This window comes from Ursus americanus, chromosome 2 (assembly GCF_024610735.1).
Source record: "Ursus americanus isolate L20-20 chromosome 2, mUrsAme1.1.p, whole genome shotgun sequence".
Taxonomy (NCBI): Eukaryota; Metazoa; Chordata; class Mammalia; order Carnivora; family Ursidae; genus Ursus; species Ursus americanus.
Genome location: NC_142128.1, coordinates 31,992,749 through 32,014,673, shown reverse-complemented (window position 1 = coordinate 32,014,673; position 21,925 = coordinate 31,992,749). Strand labels below are relative to the sequence as shown.

Sequence of the window (21,925 nt, the reverse complement as noted above, 5' to 3'; positions counted from 1 at the left end):
GTCCATCTCCAGGCGCACGGACAAAACGGGACCTACTGTGCGGTGGGACGTGATTCGGCTGCAGAAAGGAATGAAGCAGGGGCACGGGCCGCCACGTGGACAGGCCCAGAACACCGGGGCCAGGCACGGAAGCGCAGAGTGTGGGACTCCACTACGAAAGGCAGGGAGAGCAGGCAGGCTGGGGAGATGCTGAGGGCAGCGAGGGACGGGACTTCAGTTTGGGCGGAAGAAAACAGTCTGGAGACAAACTTTCATGCCACCAAACTGTCCACTTGAAAATGGTAAAAAATGATAAATTTTAGATTATGCCTATTTAACCACAATAAAACATAGGAAAAAGGGAGGGGACCAAGGAGTCCTGGCACACGCTACAACATGGAGGAAACTGGAAAACATGACCGCGAGTAAAAGCAGCCAGGTCACGTACTCAAGATTCCATTCAGAGCAAACATCCAGAATAGACCCATCTGGGAGGACAGCCAGCCCTTGAGAGGCGGGCGGGGGCTGGGGGACACACGGGAATGAGTGTTTAACAGATACGGGTTTCCTTTGGGGGCAACGGAAAGGTTCTGGAACCAGACAATAGGGACGGTCGCACACATGTCCCTCAATTGTTCCCTTTAAATGAAAATGGTCAATTCTACATTATGTGTATCTCACCTCAATTTAAAAACAAAAAGAAAAAAAAAAAAACCCAGAGGTGGTGAGAGGCGCGGCCTGGGGGAGCTCTCCTGCAGAAAGAGGATGGGGCAGGGGCCTGGCTGCAGAGCCCAGCTCCACCGCTGAAGGCCTGGGGGACCCTGAGCCGTGACTTAACCTCCCAGTGTCCTCGCCTATGAAACAGGGCGATGAGACTCAGGGCTGCCAGGGGGTTCCAGTGGAACATGAGTCATGTGTATGCACCGCTAGCAGCACTAACTGCACGCGCGGAGTTTCGGGGAAGATCCCATGAGAATAATCACACGTCTACGGGGTTACGGTACTGCCTGCTGGGCCGCGGGGCTTCTCTGAGTGCCAGCCACGATCGGGAACCGTGCATCTGCCCCGGGGAGCAGTCCTTCCACCACCTGCCTTTGCAGAAAGCAGGATCCTTCACATACAGATCACCTGGGTCGCTTGTTAAATCCGGATTCTGATTCAGGAGGGCTGGGGTGGGGCCGGAGAGCCCGCGTTTCAACGAGTACCCAGGTGATGCTGGTCCTTGGACCAGCCCGGGGGTAGCAGGCATAGAGTCACCTGCTGTACCCCGTTTCCCAGGGCGGCCATATCAACGCACCACAAGCAAGGTGGCTTAGAACACAAATTTCTCTCTCTCGCAGCCTGGAAGCCAGAAATCCAAAATCACAGTGTCGACAGGCCTGGTTTCCGCTGAGGGCTGTGAGGGAGAACCCACCCCATGCCGCTCTCCTACCTTCTGATGGCACCTGGCACCCTTCGCGTTCCTTGGCTTGTGGCTCCTTACCCCAGTCTCTGCCCCGATGTCACACGACGTTCTCCACGTGTCTGTCTTCACAAGGCTGGCTTTCCATAAGGACACCAGTCACGCTGCATGAATAGCCCCCCTGCTCCGGCGTGAGCTCATGGTAACTAATTACATCTGCAAAGACCCCATTGCCAAATAAGGTCACCTTTTGGGGTCCTGGAGGTTGGAACTTCCACATACCCTTCTTGGAGAGGAGACAAGTCAACCCATAGCACCTACCTTGGGACAAATGAGCCCAAATAAGGCAGGTGGGGAGGAGACGGAGAGACATCTTGCAGGTAAGGACGCAGAAGCACGGTGAAGGGAACCGCCCCAGGTCAGAGCAAACACAGGTGCTGGCGGCTGGAATCAGGCCCCACCTCCCCCTCCAGCTGCCGGCCCTCTCCGGGTAGAGGAAGGGTGGTCTTTGCTGGTTTGCATGAAGGTGTCCTAAGGGCTAGCAGCTGCTCTGAGCAGCACACTCAGCACCAGAGCCCAAAGCCTTAACCTCAGCCCGGAGCCTCCAGGCTGCCTCACCTGTGGGCTGCCCCCCAGGGAGTCACACATCAACAGAAAGGGACACGTACTTGCTGATATCGGTGACTCGCCCCCCACCCCAAATACGTCCACTAAGAGATGGCAGTCCAGGCCCACCTGACACACTTCCTAGCCACGGAGCCTGGGAGCTGAGGCAGGACACGCACCCAGACTGCGGCCTCTGGACACCACGCAGCAGATTCCAAGCTCAGATGGAGAAATCGCAGGATGAGGCTGGGACATCCGAGCACCGCAGGCGGCAGGGAAGCTGTCGGAGACTGTGAGAGTCGGGGCAGAAGGCTCAGAGGCCCACTGGAAGAGGCTCCCACGGGCCAGCGGCAGGACAAGCTGAGTAACAACGACAATACGCCTTAATCCGTGAGTCATCTGAAACTTACAAGCAGCCCTCCGCGCTTACCTGTGGGAGATGCAAGAGGATGACCGACTCACATCCAGAACACAGAAGAGTGAAGGGCAAGAACATAACACGCATCATGCCTTTTCTCTATAAAGTACGCCTGGCAATGACTACAACATTGACCGGGGCGGGGCCGGGGGGGGGAGGGGGAAGCGTCCAGATCACATCGGCTCACATGAAGACAGAATCACAGAACTGGAGAGCGGCCAGGCTACAACCCCAAAAGGACTCCGGGATGGAGGCCACGGAGGACCACCAGGCATTAGGAGCCCCTGGTGGAGGGACGCCCCCCACCCCTTGAAGCTGGCGCCCAGACAGCCACACGGGAATCTCATCAAGCCGCCGGGTCCAGCTACTAATTTGCAAGAAGTATAGGGGCTGAAGGAAAACACCAAAGGGCACTACGAAGTCCAGACCATAGGAAGCTCTACAGAACATCAGTGTGATCGCAAAGGGGAAGAAAAGACAGAAGGACACTGGGGAGCCTATGGGTTAAGGACCTAAGAAATCTAGCAACCAGCTGTAACATGCGCATGTTACTTCATTGCAAGTTCCAACAAATAATACATAAATAAAAATAGACCATCAAGAAACTTTGGACACTGGCTGGATATTTCACTGTATTTGGAAATTATTTTCAAGTGAGAAAATACTATTATGGTTTTCCTTTTAAAACTGAGTTCTTGGGGTGCCTGGGTGACCCAGTTAAGCGTCTGTCCGACTCTTGATTTCAGCTCAGGCCATGATCTCAGGGTCGTGAGACTGAGCCGCACATTGAGCTCTGCAATGGGTGTGGAGCCTACTTGGGATTCTCCCTCTCCCTCTGCCCCTCTGTCCACCTCACCCCCTCCATCCCCCTAAGAAAAAAATAAAAAAAAAATACAACTGAGTTCTTTTCAAGATAACATATCAGAGTATGTTTGAAGTGCTGTGATGTCTGGGGGTTTGCTTCAAAATAATCAGAGTATAACTGAAAGAAGATCGGTCATGAGTCCATCATTTCTTTTTTTTTTTTTAAAGATTTTATTTATTTATTTGACAGAGATAGAGACAGCCAGCGAGAGAGGGAACACAAGCAGGGGGAGTGGGAGAGGAAGAAGCAGGCTCATAGAGGAAGAGCCTGACGTGGGGCTCGATCCCAGAACGCCGGGATCACGCCCTGAGCCGAAGGCAGACGCTCAACTGCTGTGCCACCCAGGCGCCCCATGAGTCCATCATTTCTGAAGCTGTGTGATGGGTACATGGGGTTCATTATTTTATTCTATTTGGCATATGTTTAGAACTCTCTATAATAATTTTTTTTAACTAGTCAGGGAAGCAGATTACAGCCTTGCAAATTTCAGTTCTGCTATTTACTGTGTGACCTTAGACAAGTGACTTAACCTCCCTAGTCCAGTTTCCTCACCTGCAAACTGGGGATAATCACATCTACCTAACAGCAGGGGCTGGAGCACAGGGGGCACTCTGTAGACATTCATGCATTCGTTCCTTCCTTGGGCAGGGCTCTGTAAGTAGCCAGCCTCTGAGATGCTCTCCAGTGACCCCCGACTTCCTGGTGTGCACACCCTTGTCCAGTTACCTCCCACGATGAACCAGGGCTGGTCGGCATGACTGACAGAATACGCTAGACGTGACCATCTGTCACTTTTGAGATTGGGTTATAAGACACTTTGGCTTTCCGTCTTAGTCACTTTCTCTTGCTCTCTCCCTCGCTCCCCCTGAGGGAAGCCAGCCGTCATGCCAGGAGCAGTGCTATGGAGAGGACCACGTGGCAAGGAGCTGACGCCTCTAACCAACACCCACATGAGTGCACCATCTTGGAAGTGGCTCCTCCTGCCCCAGTTGAGCCTTCAGATGACCTTGGCCTTGGCCGGTCACTTGACTACAGCCTCATGAGACCCAGAACCGGAACCACCCAGCGAAGAAGTAAAACAGAACACATTTGTGCTTTCTGGCGACAAAAGGTCGTGCCAGGTCCAGTCCGAATGGTTCCTGCATCCAGATCTGGACCTGGCTCTTCTCTAAGGAGCCCTGGGTTCTTTGAATGGTGAGAGAACCAAAGACCAAAATCTGGGGGCTGGGGTGCAGCTAAGAGGTGGTGGAGGACAAAAAAAAAAAAAAAAGCCACTGCTGGGCCACCTTTAGTAGTGACAGAGCTTGAAAAAAAAATGTCTTTTTATAAGACAACATTTTTCCTGCAGTATTTCTGCCAAAAATCATCAACCTGGATCTAACCAGGAGTACTATCAGAGCCAAAGAGCTGGTCTTTGCTCTTCCAAACTATCTATGTCATGAAAGATAAAGGCTAGAAATATTCCAGAATAACTAAATGCAATGGGCAATCCTGGGTTGGTACACATACACACCTACACACACACACACACACACACACACACACACACACACACACAGAGCAAAGTGCTAACAGCAAGTGAACCAAGGTAAAGCTGTGTGCTAGTCCTTCGGGCTATTCTTGCCGCTTTCTGGTATGTTTGAATTTGTTTCAAAGTAAAAGGGTTTTTTTAAGTCCTTTTAAGGATATTGATTCATAATAATATTTTCTAACAACGTACTTTGTTGCTGTGCTTTACGGTTTTTCCACCTGGCGCTCCAGCAACCATCGCACTGAGAATCTTGTCACTGCTGTGCACGTGTGTTTATGATTTGCAGGTCGGTGTTCACTATGACCGCACATATACTAAAACTGGAACGATACTGTTTGCAGGTCAACTGGGTACTGCAAACAACGATGAGTGCTACAATTAAAATTGTAGTTTAAACTGTCCAAGGACATAGAATTAAACTTGCAACCCACATATAAATGTTTTAAGCTGATTTTCAAAATTGTTTAGAAAATAAGTGCGTTTAGGGGCGCCTGGCTGGCTCGGTCGGTGGCGCATGTGACTCTTGATCTCGAGGTTGTGAGTTCGAGCCCCATACTGGGAATAGAGATTACTTAAAATAAATTTTTAAAACTTAAAAAAAAAAAAGTGAGTTTAATAAGTGGAGCTGAAAGCCATGCCACCACATTTTTTGAGTACCTACTATTTACCTTGCTAGATCTGGGTGAAGTGCAGTGAACACATGGACCGAGTCCTCCCCCCCACGAACATCACCAGCATCTCAGGGGAGGCCAACAAGCAAATGGGCAATTTCAACTCAGCGTGAAAAGTATCCTTAATGGGATAAGCAGAGTCACAATCAAAGCAGTCAACAGCTGATGTGACACAGTCACCGTCCAATCAGGATGGACAGTGGTGCCCCTGCCCCTGACTGTTCCAGGTGCTCATTCTTACTTACAGGAGCTTATCTCAGGGCAGGGCGTCCGTGAGGCTCTCGGCTGTTCACTGACAGTTTAAGAAACCAAGGGGTGGACAGTAAAGCTGCCCTTGGGCCGGGGGTGGACACAGGGCTGTGGAGGCTGAGAGAGGGAGCACTGAGGATGCTTCTTAGCAATGAGAGAACAGGGGGTTTCTTTGGAGGATGATGAAAATGTCCTGCATTAGACAGTGATCATGGGTGCACTTGAAAGGGGTGACTCTTGGGGCGCCCAGGTGGCTCAGTCGATTCAGCATCTACCATCGGCTCAGGTCATGGGATCGAGCCCCACGTCGGGCTCCTTGCTCAGCAGGAAGTCTGCTTCTCCCTCTCTCTTTGCCCCTCCCCCCCAGCTTGCACGCTCTCGCTCTTGCTCAAAGAAGATCTTAAAAAAATAATAATAAAGGGATGAATTTTGTGGTATGTGAATTATATCTCCATCAAAAATTAAAGAATTTTCAAACTATTTGAAGACCTAAAGGACACATGTGTCAGCAGGGAGCTCAGCGTACACAAAGGCCGGGGGATAAGCAGGGTACGTGGCCTCACATGTCCACACAGCGAGAGCCCCGACATGAGGCTATCCGGAACGAGCCCGTCAATCACCTGGCGGCCTCAGGAAGTTTGGGCAGAAAACCACGCCATCAGAGAGCAATTCCAACTCAAGGCCTCTCACTCCCCAGAAAAGTGGAAAACATTCTGTTGTAAGATCGGTGTTCACTCCCCGCTGTCCTCAAGGGGTAGGGACGGTAGGGGGGGGGGCGCCAATGCAGGTGCTCATGGGTTGAGCTGGGCGGTGGGGGAAGTAAGTCCACTGGCTGGGTGAGGGCTGGGCTCACCCACAGGGGGCAGGTCCCAAACTCAGCTGACCCCTCCAATGCTCATGGCCTTCCCAAAGAAGCCAGCAATCAGTTTGTTATTTTAAATGGTTTTACTACATTTTACTAAGTGAGAGAAGCCAATCTCAAAAGGTTGTGTATTATGATTCCAGCTACACAGCATTCTGGAAAAAGCAAAACTGTAAGACAGGATAAAGATCCGTGGCTGCCAGGGGTTGGGGTGGGGGGAATGAATAGGCAGAGCATAGAGGGTTTTTAGGGCAGTGAAGTCAGTCTTTGTAACACCCTAAGGAGAATGTACAACACAGGACAAACTCTAACGTAAACTGCGGACTTGGGGTGATGATGTGTCCATGTAGGTTTGTCAACTGTAGTAAATGTTGTATCTGGGGGGACAGTGATATGGGGGAGGCCGGGCACGTGTGGGGGCAGGAGGGCAGGGGGACATCTCTGTACCTTCTCCTTGGTTTTGCTGTGAACCTCAAACTGCTTGTAAAAATAAAGTCCTTAAAAAATAAAAATACAACAATGTATTGAGGTGAAATTCACATCATGTAAAAGTTATCATTTTAAAGCGGACAATTCAGTGGCATTTAGGAATTCACACTGTTGTTCCGAACGCTCCCATCATTCCAAAGTAAAACCCCATCCCCATCAGGCACTTCCTCCTCCTTCTGTCCTCCCTGCAGCCCCCGCCGACGACCCATCTGCCTTTTGTCTTTGGTTCTCCTACTCTGAGCAAGTCAGGTTTGTAACGTGACCTTTCCCGATTTTTTTTTTTTTAATTTAAATTCAAACTCATTTAAAATACTTCCCTGGCCTACGAGGGTATGTCTGAGGCTTGGAATCAGTATCCCTGACTCTCCCTTGGCAGTTCCTATTCTAGAGTATTTTAAACTCCAGGGGAGACCCACATCTGTACTGTAAAGCAGGGAAAATGTGAGGACCCGTTACCACCGTCTGTGGCCGAGTCTGAGTCATCCTGAGAGCGCCGCACTCCCGTAATGAGTAAGGACTGACTACGTGGCACTGGGACACTCAGGCCTGAGCCTCTGTGTGAAGAGGATTTCCTCGGGGCTGAGCAAGGGCCTGCCCCGGGGTCTGCCCCCTTAGGTTCCGACCCCAATCCACTGAGTTGGTCTTTACTAAGAAAATGTCACGAGCATCACTCACCAGAATTTATGGCTAAGCTTTGTATTAACACTTACCCCCCCCCCCGGGGCCAAAGAAAGTGAACACACACAAACACACACACACACACACACACACACACACACACACACACACACGAGCCAGTGGGAGCATTCCCTACTCATCCACAAACAGACAATGCAGAAAAATCTGCCCAGTCTCCAGATACGTCCCTGGCATTCAGCCAGCCCAGGCCACCAGCATCTTCCGCCTACACCCTGGCTCCACCAGCCCTAAAATGCACCTCCCGCCTCCGGGCCTCAGCACCTGCCGTTTCCCCATCAGAACTCTCTTCCTGTGCAACGTCCCACACCTGGCTCCTCCTCCAAATTTGGGTCCAAATGCACCTCTTCCCAGAGGACACCTCTGAGCTCCACCCCCTCATCTAAAGGAGCCCCCCTTCCCCACATATAGCCCTTCCTAGCGCTTACCACTCTTTGAAGTTACTTGGTTTATAGATATTTGCTTAGAGGGTTACTGTCTTCTTCTTAATTAAAATGTCAGCTCCGTGTGAGTCAGGAGCAGGCCTGGCTGGTTTCCTCTGTTTCCTGCAGAATGGTGTTCAGCACACAAAGGTTCTTGAAAATTTGTGTTGATTTGTGGGGTTTTTTTTTTCAGATTTTATTTATTTATCAGAGAGAGAGAGAGCATTGCACAAGCAGGGAGAATGGCAGGCAGAGGCAGAGGGAGAAGCGGGCTCCCCACTGAGCCAGGAACCTGATGCGGGGCTCGATCCCAGGACCCTGGGATCATGACCTGAGCCGAAGGCAGATGCTTAACCAACTGAGCCACCCAGGTGCCCCGAAAATTTGTGTTGATTTAATGAATAAATGAAATGAGTGGAAGAATAAGCCAGTGGTTCTCAAAGGGGAGGTGATTTTGCCCCTGCCCCCAGCACTATCTGGGGACATTTCTGGTTGTCACCACTGGGGGACGGCTACTATCTAGTGGGTAGTGGCCAGGACGGCTTCTCAAGATCTGACAGTGCGCAGGACAGCCCTCGTGACAAAGAACACCTGGCCCCAACTGTCAATAGCGTCATCCCCAGAATGAACGAGAGTGAGTGAATTAAACACTTCGGGTCTACACGGTCAGCCTCCTGTCCAATATTGAACATCAAGGAACCAGACCAGCGTCCCCAAGGGCCTTCTCTGATTGCGCGGGCCACAGTTCAGCAGAAGTCTGTTCTTGGCGACTTTATTGGTGGCAGGGCTTATGCAATCGATTTCAAGTTAACGAGAAATATAAATAAGAGGAAGTTAGGCTGCTGTAGATGCAGGGGGTTAAGTTCAGAATATGTAATTCCGTGCCCTAATCAAAGAGAACTGAAATTCGCCTAGTTCCCTGATTCTGCGGGTTCTTTTCCTCGGTAATCATGCACCTTCCTCAAAATTAAACAATCAGCTCTTGCTGGGACCGGTTTATGTGTTATATTTTTATATTTTCTAAAGAGAAATTTCAGAGCGGGGAGAGGGGCAGGACGACCTCCCCAAGGTCAGCGGGGAAGGGGGTCTGAGGGATCCTCACTTACTGAGGGGAACAGACTTCCCGGGATAACAACAAAGAAAAACCAAAACTGTTCTCCTTAGTGTGTTGGAGCTGTGTGTGTGTGTGTGTGTGTGTGTGTGTGTGTGTGTGTGTGTAGTGATTGGGGCTGCACCTGTCCTGATTTCAGAGAATTGCAGATGACCACCAAGGTGCCATCTGTGGTCATCTGCCCGCTGCTCCTTCCTTACCCCGCATCCCACCAGCTTCCCTTGGGCCACCGTCAAACACAGACTTGTGGGGAATGCTCAGAGTCCCCTCAAATGCAAATTTGACTTATCCAAATCCAAACCCCCGGCAGAGAGAGAGAGAATAATCCAATCAGGTTCTCAGTGGGGGCGATTTTGTCCCTGGGGACATCTGACCACATCTGGAGACATTTCTGGCTGTCACTCAGGGGTGGGGGTGCGTGGGTCCTACAACGCATGCGACAGCCCCCACAACAAAAAATTATCCGGTCTAAAGTATCAATTAATGCTGAAGTTAAGAAAACCCGCTCTAAGGGGCACCTGGGTGGCTCAGTCAGTTAAGCATCTTACTCCTGATCTCAGCTCAGGTCTTGACCTCGGGGTCGCGGGTTCGAGCCCTGCGTTGGGCGCCATGCTGGGCATCGAGCCTACTTAAAAAAAAAAATAAAAGAAAACCCATTCTAAAACGTGGGAGCGATTCTGCACTCTCACAGACACAGGGAAAAGGTAAAGTATCCCCCAGGGTCAGCCTAAGAGGGAAGCCTCAAAAATGCTAGTCCCACAGCTCACCCCTAAGTGTCCCTCCTGTGTGAGCACCTGGCCCACCAGGCAGAAATTCTGACTCGAAGGGTGCAAATCCCCACCCTGCAAACTCCTAGCTGTGTGACCTAGGGCAAGTCACTCGAGCCTCTCCATCAATTTACTGAATCTTCAAACCACTAAAAGTCACAGTATCCACTTCACAGGTTTGCAATACGGATTAAACCCATCATTGCAGCTCCGAGGCTCAGAAGAGCGCCCGCATATAGTCCGTGCAGGCCGAGTATTTGTATTGCTGTGAAGACTTCCCATTCGCTATTACTTCCCCTCATACACAGCCAACAGTCTCATCTGGGCTCATTTTGAGGAACTGCTCTGGCACCCAGCATGGGAAGAGAGGGCGACGGTGGAAGACTTCTTGAGAGAGAGAACATTATTCTGCTTGACGGGCGAGTCGGGGACTTGCGGGGTGTCGTTTTGATTCCGTGTGACTTTTGCCTTCGGGCCTGACCCCCACTCAGAGTGACTCCCTGGGTCATCTGGGACCACGGGACAGCGAGCTTCTCAATGCACGACCCTGGGCTGGATGAAGACCAGCCACGCAACACGGCCCAAGGCCCACCAACCAGCAGCCCTGACGGCTGAGCCCAAAATGAGACCTAAGAACTCTGCCCGCGGCAGGAGGAGACCACCCTACTCTGAGTGGGAACCCGCTGCCCCCCACGACCTTGGGTCTAAATGAAGGCTGTGAAGACAATACCTTGAAAGTATACACGTAACTTTCACGAAGAGAGAGTCTCTGGGTCCCGTGTGACAGTCAACTGCAAGGTGACATCCTGTTCCGACAGAGGACATATGCCCGGGCCCTGCCCGCAGGAGCAGGACACAGAAGTCACACAGGAGGCAGACAATAGGTACCATTTATGAAGCCCACACAAGGTCTCAGGGGTGCCACTAAGCAGGTTATACACATTTGTCACCTCTAGTCCTCTTTTTGCAACCTTACGGTGGAGCTAACATCATCCCCATTTTACAGATGAGAAAAGGGGCGATTCAGAAGGTGCTCTGACTCGTTCAAGGTCATCAAGAGTCCAGGGTTAACAGCAGGCCTGCCTGGGATGACCTGGGTTTCCCACGCACTGTGCCATCTGCCCGCTCAGAGTGCCTGGGCTGGAGGAACTGGACCTCACTGAACAGAATCATAGAAAATGTTGGTAGGACACAGAGGCTGAAGCTTCTAGGTGACTCAGCGTTTTGGCTATTTTTCTAATATCCCAGCATGGCGCGTGGAGGTGGCAGGGCACAAGGAGCCCTGTGTGTGGATGGTGGCTGGATCTCCCAATGAGATGAAGATGCAGTGTCGCCGCCTCGCATCCTTCCACAGGACAGATGAATCGATGTACTTTTATCCGAAAGCCTATTTGTGTCTTGGGAGGCTGTCTGCCAGACCGAACCCTTAACCACAGTTAGATGGCTGGAGAATGGCGAAACCAAGACCCAAACGTGGGTCTGTCTGATGTTGAGTCTGGGCCCCTCCTACTCCCGGAGACAGCTGGGAGCCCAGAGTACTCACTCAAAGTTGGTCTGCAACACAGCATGGCGAAAACACAGAGTTTATCCTGTGGCTCAGCAACTTCCCTCCTAGGGTTGTGCCCAAGAGAACTGAAAACATACGCTCACAGAAAGACCTGTACACGGATGTTCAAGGCAACACGTCTCATAACAACTAAAATGCAGAAATAACGCAAATGTCCATCAACTTCGAAACGGATAAACAAAGTATGCCCTAGCAGTATGATGAAATACTACTCAGCCATAAAAAGGAATGAAGAAATATCAAAGCACAGACAAACCTAGAAAACATAATGCTCAGGGAAAGAAGCCAGACGAAGGGCCACATGCGGTATGGCTCCATCTCTAGAAAATGCCCAGAGCAGGCAGATTCGTCGGGACAGAGAGGAGATCGCTGGTTGCCAGGGGGCTGAGGGAGGGGGATGTGGGAAGAGCGACTGCTGAATGAACACACGGTTTCCATCTGGGGTGATGAAAAAATTCTGGAACTAGACAGTGGTCACGGTTGCACAACCCTGTTAATATACTAAAAACCACACTGAGCTGCATTCTTGGAAAGGGTGGTTTATGATACGTGAGCTATATTCCAATTTAAAACGCACACGACACAACACGGCATCAAAAACAACAATAACTAAAGTCTAAACAGACAAACAGAATTATGTCAAACTAAAACACTTTCATGCATCAAAGGACACAATCCGTAGAGGAAAGGTAATCTATGGAACAGAAGAGAATATCTGCAAACCGTCTGTCTTGTAAGGCGTTAATACACACATACATAAGGAAGTCCTACAACTCAACAGCAAAAAATCCAATAGCCCAATTTTAAAAATGGGCAAAGGATTTGAAGGGACATTTCTCAAAAGAAGACATACAAATGGCCAACAAGTGCAGGAGAAGACGCTTATCGGCAACAATCATCAGGGAAATGTCAACAGACACAACAACGAGATACCGTCTCACAACCATCAGGATGGATCCTACGAGAGATTAGCGCCCTGCACGTTGCTGGCAGAACTACACAATGGTACAGGTGTTACAAACAATGGAATGCAAATTCCTCAAAAAATTAAAAACAGAATTGCCATAGGACCCCACAATTCCATGTCTGGGTACGCACCGAAAGCAGGGTCTTGAAGATATATCTGCACGCGCATATTGCTTGCGGTATTCGCAAGAGCTAAAACATGGAAGCAAGCCAGTGTCCACTGAGAGATGAACAGAAGGACACAATGTGGTATATCCATATGATGGAATAAGGCTCAGCCTTTTTTTTTTTTTTTTTTTTTTTTTGAGAGAGAGAACAACCGGGAAGGAGGGTCAGAGAGAGAGAGAGAGAAGCAGACTCTCCACTGAGCAGGGAGTCTGATGTGGGGCTCGATCCCAGGACCCTGAGATCATGACCTGAGCTGAAGTCAGGCGCTTCACGAACTGAGCCACCCAGGCGCCCCTCTACTCAGCCTTTAAAAGGAAGGAAATTCTGGCACCTGCTAAAATATGCATGAACCTCAGGGACATCAGGTGAACTGAAATAAGCCAGGCACAAGATTCCACTTCCACAGAGTATCTCAAGTTCACAGGGACAGAAAGAAGAATGACGGCTGCCAGGGGCTGGGGAACGGGAAATGGGGAGTTGTTCCATGTTTCAGGGGTACAGAGTTTCAGATGTGCAAAATGAGAAGGTTCTGGAGATCTATTTCACAAGAACGTGAATATACTCAACGCTACGGAACTGTATACTTACGAATGGGTACGCTGGTAACTTTTAGGGTTTGGGTTTTTCCCGCAATAAAAGAAAAAGAGAACCAGGAAAAGGTAGCCAGTGGGGAACACACACACCCACACACGCACACAGCATGGCTAACAGTTCCTCTACCTGCCCAAGTGTGCTGTGGGGTCACATCCTCCCCTGAGCGTCCCTACCACAACACTGCACCTCTCTGACCTAGAACTGGGCACAGGAAGGGGACGACCAGCTCTGGTCTCCATCCCAGGGCTTAGCCCAGCACCTGGTACCCAGCAGATGTTAAATAAATAGTTGCTGAACAAACTGTAGAAAAACCACATGGTGGGGTCAGGTTGGTGCAATGATCCCCATTTTACAGACAGGCTAATGGAGGCTCGGCAAGGCAAGGCGACCTTTCTAAAACCACAAAGCCAGCAGGTGGTAAAGGAAGTGGTGGCCCCGATATCCCAGACTCCTGTTAGATGGCCCTTCTGTCATTCCATCTCCCTTTGAAGGCAACGAGGCACCCATTTCAACAGGAATTCCCAAATAACAATTCTTGCCCTATACTAGTGACTCTTAACTTTTTTTGATCATGGGCCCATTTGGCAATCTAATAGAGTCCTTTTCCCAAAGCAACACATATATGAGACGTACAGAATAGTTTTCAGAAGGTTCCTGGACCCCTTGAAGCCCAGCCATCGACCTCATTAAGTACCCCCAGGATTTTAGAGCCATCTCTGTATTCTTGAACATCAGAATCAAGGAAAGATGCTATTCTAAGTTCACACTCCCAGGCCCATCTCCTGTGGATCTGGTTAGGGAGGTGCAGGGCTGTGCCCAGAAATCGACAGGAGGTGCACCAAAGGATTCTGGGACTAGAGGCTCTGAGACACATGTGGGTCTCAGAGCTGCTGCCTCCCAGGCCTGGGAATGCCGCCCAGATGATCCCCTGAGCTCCGAGCCTCTCTCGCTAGCAGCCCACCAAACCTGGCAGTTAGACATCCCAGCACAACCCAACAGGGACTTCCCAAGCCCAACATCTGTGACCCCAGAAGTGCTCCTTCGCTGGGATCACTAGGCCAGAAACCTGGGCATCATCCTTGACTGTCCCTGTCCCCACCCCATATCTCAACCATCACCAAGACCAGCTGATTCTATCCTCTATGTGCCTCTGGGCACCCCCACTTCCTCTAGCACCCCTGCCAGCACCGTGGTCTAAGTTCCCAGCTTCTCCTCCTTGCTTCCATCTGCCTCCACCATCCATTCTCCATCCTGCAACTCTGATCCTATCACTACCCTGCAAAGCTCTACAGTGGTGAGAAAACTCTAGAACTGCATTGTCCAATATGGTAGCCACATGTGGCTATAAATAACTCAATACCCAAAGTTCTGCCCAAAGTTCACACTAGTCACATATCAACTGCTCAAGAGCCACATGTGGCTGGTGGCCACCATATTGGATAGCGCAGACACAGCACATTCCCATCCTCACAGAAAGTTCTAGTGGACAGCAGAGCTCTACAACTTGCTTAGGAGCCCTTCAGGGTCTGGCCCCAGCCTCGGCTCAGACCATTCCAAAGCATCCCTGGTCTTGAGCCACAGGGAGCCACTCTCAACTCCCTAAAGTCATGCTCTCACCTCTAAACCTTTGCACGTCATACCCTTCCTGCCTTCCTCGCTTGGCTAACTCCTACCCATTCTTTGGGTCTCAGCTGTCCCTTTTCCTTAAGCAGGACAAGTGCCCAAGGTTTTGCTGATCACAGCATTTAAAACACTGAGTCATAACAGCCATGGGCATGCCTACACCCATTACCCCCAAACCAACAATTTTCAACTAGGGCCAAGTTTGCCCCCCTCCCCCCAGGGACAGTTGGCAGAGTCTGGGTTCATTACCGGTGAGGTGCTCCTGGTACCTGGAGAGTAGAGGCCAGGAATACGGCTAACATCCTACAATGCACAGGACAACACCCACAGCAAAGAATCATCTGACCCAAAATGTCAGCAATGCTGAGGTTGACCATCCCTGCTCTAGACTGGACAACTCTGTAAAGGAAGGGTGTGTGTCCTGCATAGCATGTGTCCCCAGCCACCAGCCCAGAGTTGGGCATATAATGAGTACAGATGGTCTGTAAGATTGTTCCCCAGGATCCCAGTTCTCTTACAATCAGTCATTGGTCATTACGGCAGGCTGAATAATGGGCCCCCAAAAATATCCAGGTCCTAACCCGTGGAACCTGTAAATGTCACTTTATATGGCAAATGGGACTCCGCATATTCGATTAAGTGAAGGATCTTGAAATGGGGTGATTATCCCGGATTATCCTGATGGGCCCTAAATGCACTCACAAGCGACCCTAGCAGAGGAAGACAACGGCAACGTGAAATTGGGGCAGAGAGATCTGAAGATGCTAAAATGCTGGCCTTGAACATGGGGGATGGGGCCTCAGCCAGCCTCCACCGGAAGCTGGGAAAGGCCAGGGACAGGTCTTCCCCTATAATCTCAAACAGGGTGTGGCCCTGCTGAGGCCTTTTCTGGGGCCCAGTGGAACTGATTTTGGACTTCTGCCCTCCAGAAGTGTGTGCTCTGTATGGACAGATGTTTCTGTGATTCATCCCACATAATCGACCACCCGGACCGGCGCGTACACAGGCGGGCTAAGGAACATTGTTGGTGAGACTCGGGCTGCATGAATGATCTCGGGAGCCTGGTTGTTTGAAATATACTATCTGGCCTCCAGGTCAGAACTGCCCCTTGTATTCTGGGTGCCTAGGGCTACGAATCTTGTCGCACATCCCCTCCTGCTGCAGGCTGGGCTGCCCCCCACCCCCACCCCGGAATGAAATCCGGCATCCGGGAGGGGAGGCAGACACACATAGCCCAGGCTCCTTGAAAATATAGAAACATGATAACATAGAAATGCAGCTCACTCCAAACTGCATGCAGGCAAACAAATGTTTAATTTCAAACCCCGTCATTTGCCCTATAACCATGGCCCTTATGGGGATGGTCGGCTGGAAGGCTCAGCATGGGGAGGATGCTGTGCCCAGGCCTCTCCATCGGTGCTGCAGCCCGGCTGTCCCCGCAGGGCTTCCCCAGCTGATGAGGCCGGATGTTGTAAGTACCTGATTTGATGTAACTTTGCCTCATTCTCACTTATTGCCTACTATCCCCTTCATCTGTGTGTAGATTCCTTTCCTCTCCTGTCTCTTTTAGGCTTCTATACAATAATAAAGTCTTTCCTTTTCGAAACCCAAACACAGCTGTTGGGAATCTTTTGCTCATTACACTGCGAGGGAATCAACTTCTGCTGTTTCTAGCTAACGAGTTTAGAGTCATTTGTTACAGCCGCCCCGGGACACTCATACAGTCATATTCCAATCTGGGGTATATTGGATTTGGATCAGAGAACTGGAAAAGAGCGGCATTTAGGAGCCAGGCCCCCCCACCCTGCTATCTGAAGGCTGGAAGGAGAGACGGTAAGGGGGCCCTGAGGCATGTGTTTCTAGACATGGTGGCTGCTGTGGTCATCCGCAAGGTGTCCGTGGGTCATTCCTCACACCCTAGTCCTGCTGTCTTCTGGGATGCCGAAGGTCTCTGGTAGGCAAGGGACTCAACCCAGGACACTCTGTCTGTCTGGCAAGGATTTGAATAAAAACGGAAGGCTTTGTCTAGCTCTCCAGCCTCCCTGCCAACTCCTCTCCCTTCCCCCACCTCCCTCCAGACACAGGGGCCTTTCTCTGACCTTCCAACACAGCCTTGGGGCCTATTCTGCTTGGAACACTCGTCGTCATCCTCCAGAGTCTCCCAAGGCTGGCTGCTCCCCATCGTTCAGGTCTCAGTGCAAATGCCACCTCCTCGGGGAGGCCCTCCCTGGCTGCACTGAGGCCAGCAGCCTTCACATCCCCTTCTGTCACCACCCACTGATTCCTCTTCCCAAATCTTTTCACACTGTGTAACTATCTCGATACCATCTTTGTTTGCCTGTTCGCTGTTAGTGCCAGGCAGCCCAGTCTACAGGCCCCAGGAGGGCAGGGACCTTGTCTGATCTGCCCACGGTCTGTCCCTAGCCCCGTGCCTGGCACGCAGTAGGTGCTCAACACATTGTGAATGAATGAATGAATGAATGAATGAATGAGTGGGTGAGTGCAAGTGAATAAGTGAATATGCAGCTTTGGGGGGATGCTTGCTAAACACCAGGTCCTAACGTACCTGATCTTGGCTTTCCGAAAGGCCAGCTCCTCTTCATTACCAAAGTCCAGGGACACATCCTCAGTATCGTCCACTAGGGCCTGGGAGACACCAAACGCGGGTGGCAGGCGGTGCGCATCCCCACCCCCATCCCCTCAGCTGACAGGGCCCCTCCCCCGCGGCTGCAATCCAAGGCCTCCTGTCCATTTGCGGTGCGGCCCAGGCCCCAGCTCTGCTCACGCATCCCTCCTCCTCTCCCACCCCTCCCCCTCCTCCTCTCCCACCCCTCCCCCTCCTCCTCACCGCCCCCTCCCCGCCCCCGCTTGGAGCTCCCGCAGGCTCCTCCCTTCCTCTCCCCCACCCTCCTGCCCCCAGCATCCCCGCGGCCCTACCTGCTTCATCCTCTCCAGAGCGCACCTGGAGCCCACAGCCCAGGCTCCGGCTCCGTCTCCGGGTGCCGCCGCCGAAAGGCCGGGATGCCGGGACGGTGGGGAGCGGCGGGGTCCGAGCTGGCGCCCCGCGCGGCAGGTCTCGCGTCGGGGCGGGGCGCGCGGTGCCCAGAGCGCAGTCGCGGCTTGGGGAGGTGGGCTAGGCTGCGCGGGCGGGGGCGGGGCTTGCGAGGGTCCCGGGCCCAGGGCTCGCTGGGGACCGCGCCTGGGAGGGAAAGAGCTGATGCCCAGAGCGGACCGATGGAGGGCCAAGACGGAGGGGCGGCAAGGAGGGGACGATTCGGGCTCAGAGGCGTACTCAGGGACCGTGAACAGTGATCCTGGGAGGAACAGAGGGTACGGGCCAGTGAATGAGGTGCATGTCCCAATGTTGTCGGATGCGCGAGTGAACGAATGAAGGACTGTCAGTGTTGGGCAGCCTCATTTAGGGTTTGGAGAAAGCCAGTGTTTCCCAGAAGTCTCTGGTCCCAAGAATTCTTCCCCGCCCCGGGCCCTTCATCAAAGCGGATGCCCTCGCCCAGCCCTGCAGATTGGGAAGGCCTGGAGTGCCACCCTTGGGATCTGCCTTTGACAGGTGAATCTGCTGACCACAATGAGATCTTCCCTCGTCCGGGCAACAGACACATAGCACAAAGTAAGTATTGTTAGCAGGCATGGTAGTGATTCTGGACGGTAAGACCTCCCCAGGTAACCCCCGGGAAAGAAGGGTTACCACCTCAAAGTCTTTTCTGGCCCAGGACCAGGTCACTCCCCTCCTTTCTGCTCTCTCCTGATCCCCACCCAGCAGCAGAGGGCTGAGAGTCTGGATGCCAAGGCCCATAGTCCTGCATTTGCCCTCTCGTCACGGGCAGGAGGAGCCTGTCCCGCATCTCTGGTGACCTGGAAAAAGGCCACAGGTCCACAAGCTCCTGACACGACTCATTCACCACTGGCCCCCTGAAGGGAAGAGTGGCTGCGGGGAGGGGGTGCCCAGAGATTGGAGTAGGAAGCTGAGCTGCCAGGAGCTGCCTAAGCTCTGATCCCTGGGTGAGCACCCCCTCCCTGCCCCCAACTGACCCCCCCCGCCCCGCCCCCCCAAAGGCCTGTAGGGGGGTGCCTTCTCCTGGGCACTGAGTGCCATCTTGAGGGGCCAGCGGGTCTAGGCCTGCATGCGATGCATCTCTCTAACGAGTTCCCAGGAGATGCTGAGGCTGCAGGCCTCTGGACCACCCCTTGAACCATTAAAGACCTACACTACCAAACCCCGGGTTCTAGAAAGGCCTGTTGTCGCTTCCGGCCCAAAGCTGGCTCCAGGCACAGGCGAGTGCTGCTCTCAGAGGCTGGGGTACCCTAAGCTTCCCCGGCCCTGCTAGTCCCCAGCTGCCGGGGATACTCAGGGGAGGGCAGGTGGAGGTGAGAAGCCGTTGCAAAACATTTAGGGGCTTTTCCTCCAACCCCAAGAATCACCAGCTGTTGCTAGCTGTTAAGTTGGGGCTCAGAGAGTCCCCAGGGTGTGAGAAGGTAGGAAAACCCCTTTGGAAACCCCATTTGGGGACAAACTGTCATTCTTGGCTGTCAGGGTGAGGGTGCCTTGAGAATTAGCCATGGCCCTACCATGTGGAAGTCGGCCCACAAACACAAGGTCATGCCACTCTCCCCCTTCCAGACCACACTGGGGCACGGGCTGGGGGTGCAGAGGCCAGGGCCAGACCTGGGGCCCAGGCATCCCCTCACCGGGAGACCGCGCTGTCCCTGGACACACACCTAGCTGGCCCTCTGCAGTCAGCCAGTAGAATTTGAGGGGGTGGGGAGAGAACCCGTCAGTTCCATGGGGAATTCATCACTGGCTTTGAAATCAGCTACAGTGGATTTACCTGGGGCTCCTGGTTAAAAGGCAGATTCCAGGGCCCCGCTCCAGGCCTTCTGAATCACCAGGGCCCAGGCCTAGGAATCTGCGTTTGATGTGGGCTCTGGGGAATTCCTGAGAGTGGAGACTTTGCGGAAACACTGACTTTGTCCCCTTACGCTGCTACCACTGAATATGGCCACTGGGATCCTGACACGAGTCCCCTTCTGCTGGCCCTGGTTCAGGAGGAGCTTGGGAGCAGAGTTTCAAAGAGCAGGCCCGTCTCCGATGACTGGTCCTGGGGCCAGAACCACCGCAAGGAAAGGGGGCTCCCAGCTCAGGCAGCCACCGGCCTCTGGATGGCCCTTGGAGGTCAACATGCGGAGCTGGCTGGGCCTGGCTGGGAACACGCTCCACCGCTTCCTGTCTGGGTGGCCTTGGCCAGGGGACTTCACCTCTCCGGCCTCAGTCTCCACATCAGTAAAATGGGGCCACACCTCCCCTTGTCCCATCAACAAGGATGATGCAGGGGCACCTGGGTGGCACAGCGGTTAAGCGTCTGCCTTCAGCTCAGGGCGTGATCCCAGCGTTCTGGGATCGAGTCCCACATCAGGCTCCTCCGTTATGAGCCTGCTTCTTCCTCTCCCACTCCCCCTGCTTGTGTTCCCTCTCTCGCTGGCTGTCTCTGTCAAATAAATAAATAAAATCTTTAAAAAAAAAAAAAAAAAAAAAAAAAAAAAAAAACAAGGATGATGCAAAACCAGGAGAAAACACATGGAAAATGCCCTCCTCAGAGCTGGGGCTGGGGAGACAGCAGCTCTGGTGACAGTGACTTAAGTCATCCGCAGAGGGGCCTGGGGTCTGAGGAAAGCCCATGGGCCGGGCAGCACACAGGATGTGAGCCCCATGTCAGAGTCACTCCTTCCACCAAGAGGCATCTGTCTTAATGAGGGAACAGGAACTTCGTATCCAGCTGGGCCATTTCCCAAACACCTACTGTGGGCCCAACTCTGTGTCCCCAGGACAAGTGACAGCTGGGACAGAGGACCCAGCATGGCTCTTATTCCTACATGGAACCCCAGGAGTCTTGGCCCAGAAAGCAGGGGCTTGGTGTGAATGGACCTGGCTGAAGGCTGGAGCCTGGAGCACAACCAGAGAGATGGGGGCACGGTGGGGGCCGGCCTGGCTGGACTGTCGCCATCTTTATCCTTCGGGAGAAGGACAGCTGGCACGGGGGGAGGGGGGTCCCGACCTGGGGCTAGAAAAGGCCCTGAGCTGCACTGTCCCCCACGTCAGTCAGGGCAAAAGCTGCGGCCTCCAGGCCCGTCATCCCCAGGCCAGCAGCTGCTCCACACCCCCAGCCCCGCATTGCCATGGGCGGTACTCCCTAAGATCTGCCCTCCTGGCACCTGACAATTGCCCTGCCATTCCTCCTCAACCAGGGCTGAGGGACTCACGAGCAAAACTAAGGGAACCCAGGAAAATGGAACTTGAGGAAAGCAAGAAATCATTTCTTAGTGTTTAAGTATATCCCATGCACTATTTGGGACATACTTATACTAAAAAATGATCAGTCGCTTACCTCAAATTCAAATTTACCTGGGGTCCTGTATTTCATCTGGCAACCCTATGTCTCCAGGCCAGGGTGCACCCAGGTTACACAATCCCACGTATGGATAGGGGGCACTTTGTTTAGAACTTCGTCAGTGGATGGACATGTGTCTACCTTCTGGTGACTGGGAACAAGGCTGCTAGGACATTCCTGCCCGAGGCTTTGGGCAAAGGGTTCAGTTCTCTTGGATACGTGGCTAGGAGTGGAATTGCTTGCAGCTTCATTTTTCCATGAGAGACTATGGACTCTGGGAAACAAACTGAGGGCTTCAGAGGGGAGGGGGTGGGGGAATGGGATAGGCCGGTGATGGGTATTAAGGAGGGCCATATTGCATGATCCAAAAGGTCTTGTGACTTCTTTTTTAATTGGTTGTTTTTGTCCATCTACAACTAGAATGTGGGTCCGAAGAGGCAGGCACGCTATGTGTCTAAGTCCTTACCCCTGTGCCCAGACCAGTGCATCGCCTAGAGTAAGCGAGTGGGAGAGTGAGTGAAGGAACCTGGGAGTG

General features: G+C 52.4%; 1 protein-coding gene across 1 annotated transcript in view; it reads right to left on the bottom strand.

Annotated features, from left to right (window-relative positions):
* Positions 1-18,079, bottom strand: part of TVP23A (trans-golgi network vesicle protein 23 homolog A) — a 28,717-nt gene extending 10,638 nt beyond the window's left edge. Inside the window, exons 1-2 of the mRNA XM_045784838.2 lie at positions 17,924-18,079; positions 17,553-17,632 (exon numbers count right to left, since the gene is read on the bottom strand). Coding sequence (XP_045640794.1) covers positions 17,553-17,632; positions 17,924-17,932 — 89 coding nt within the window. The 5' untranslated portion in view covers positions 17,933-18,079. The remainder of the gene's footprint in view (positions 1-17,552; positions 17,633-17,923) is intronic.
* Positions 18,080-21,925: the final 3,846 nt, after the last annotated feature.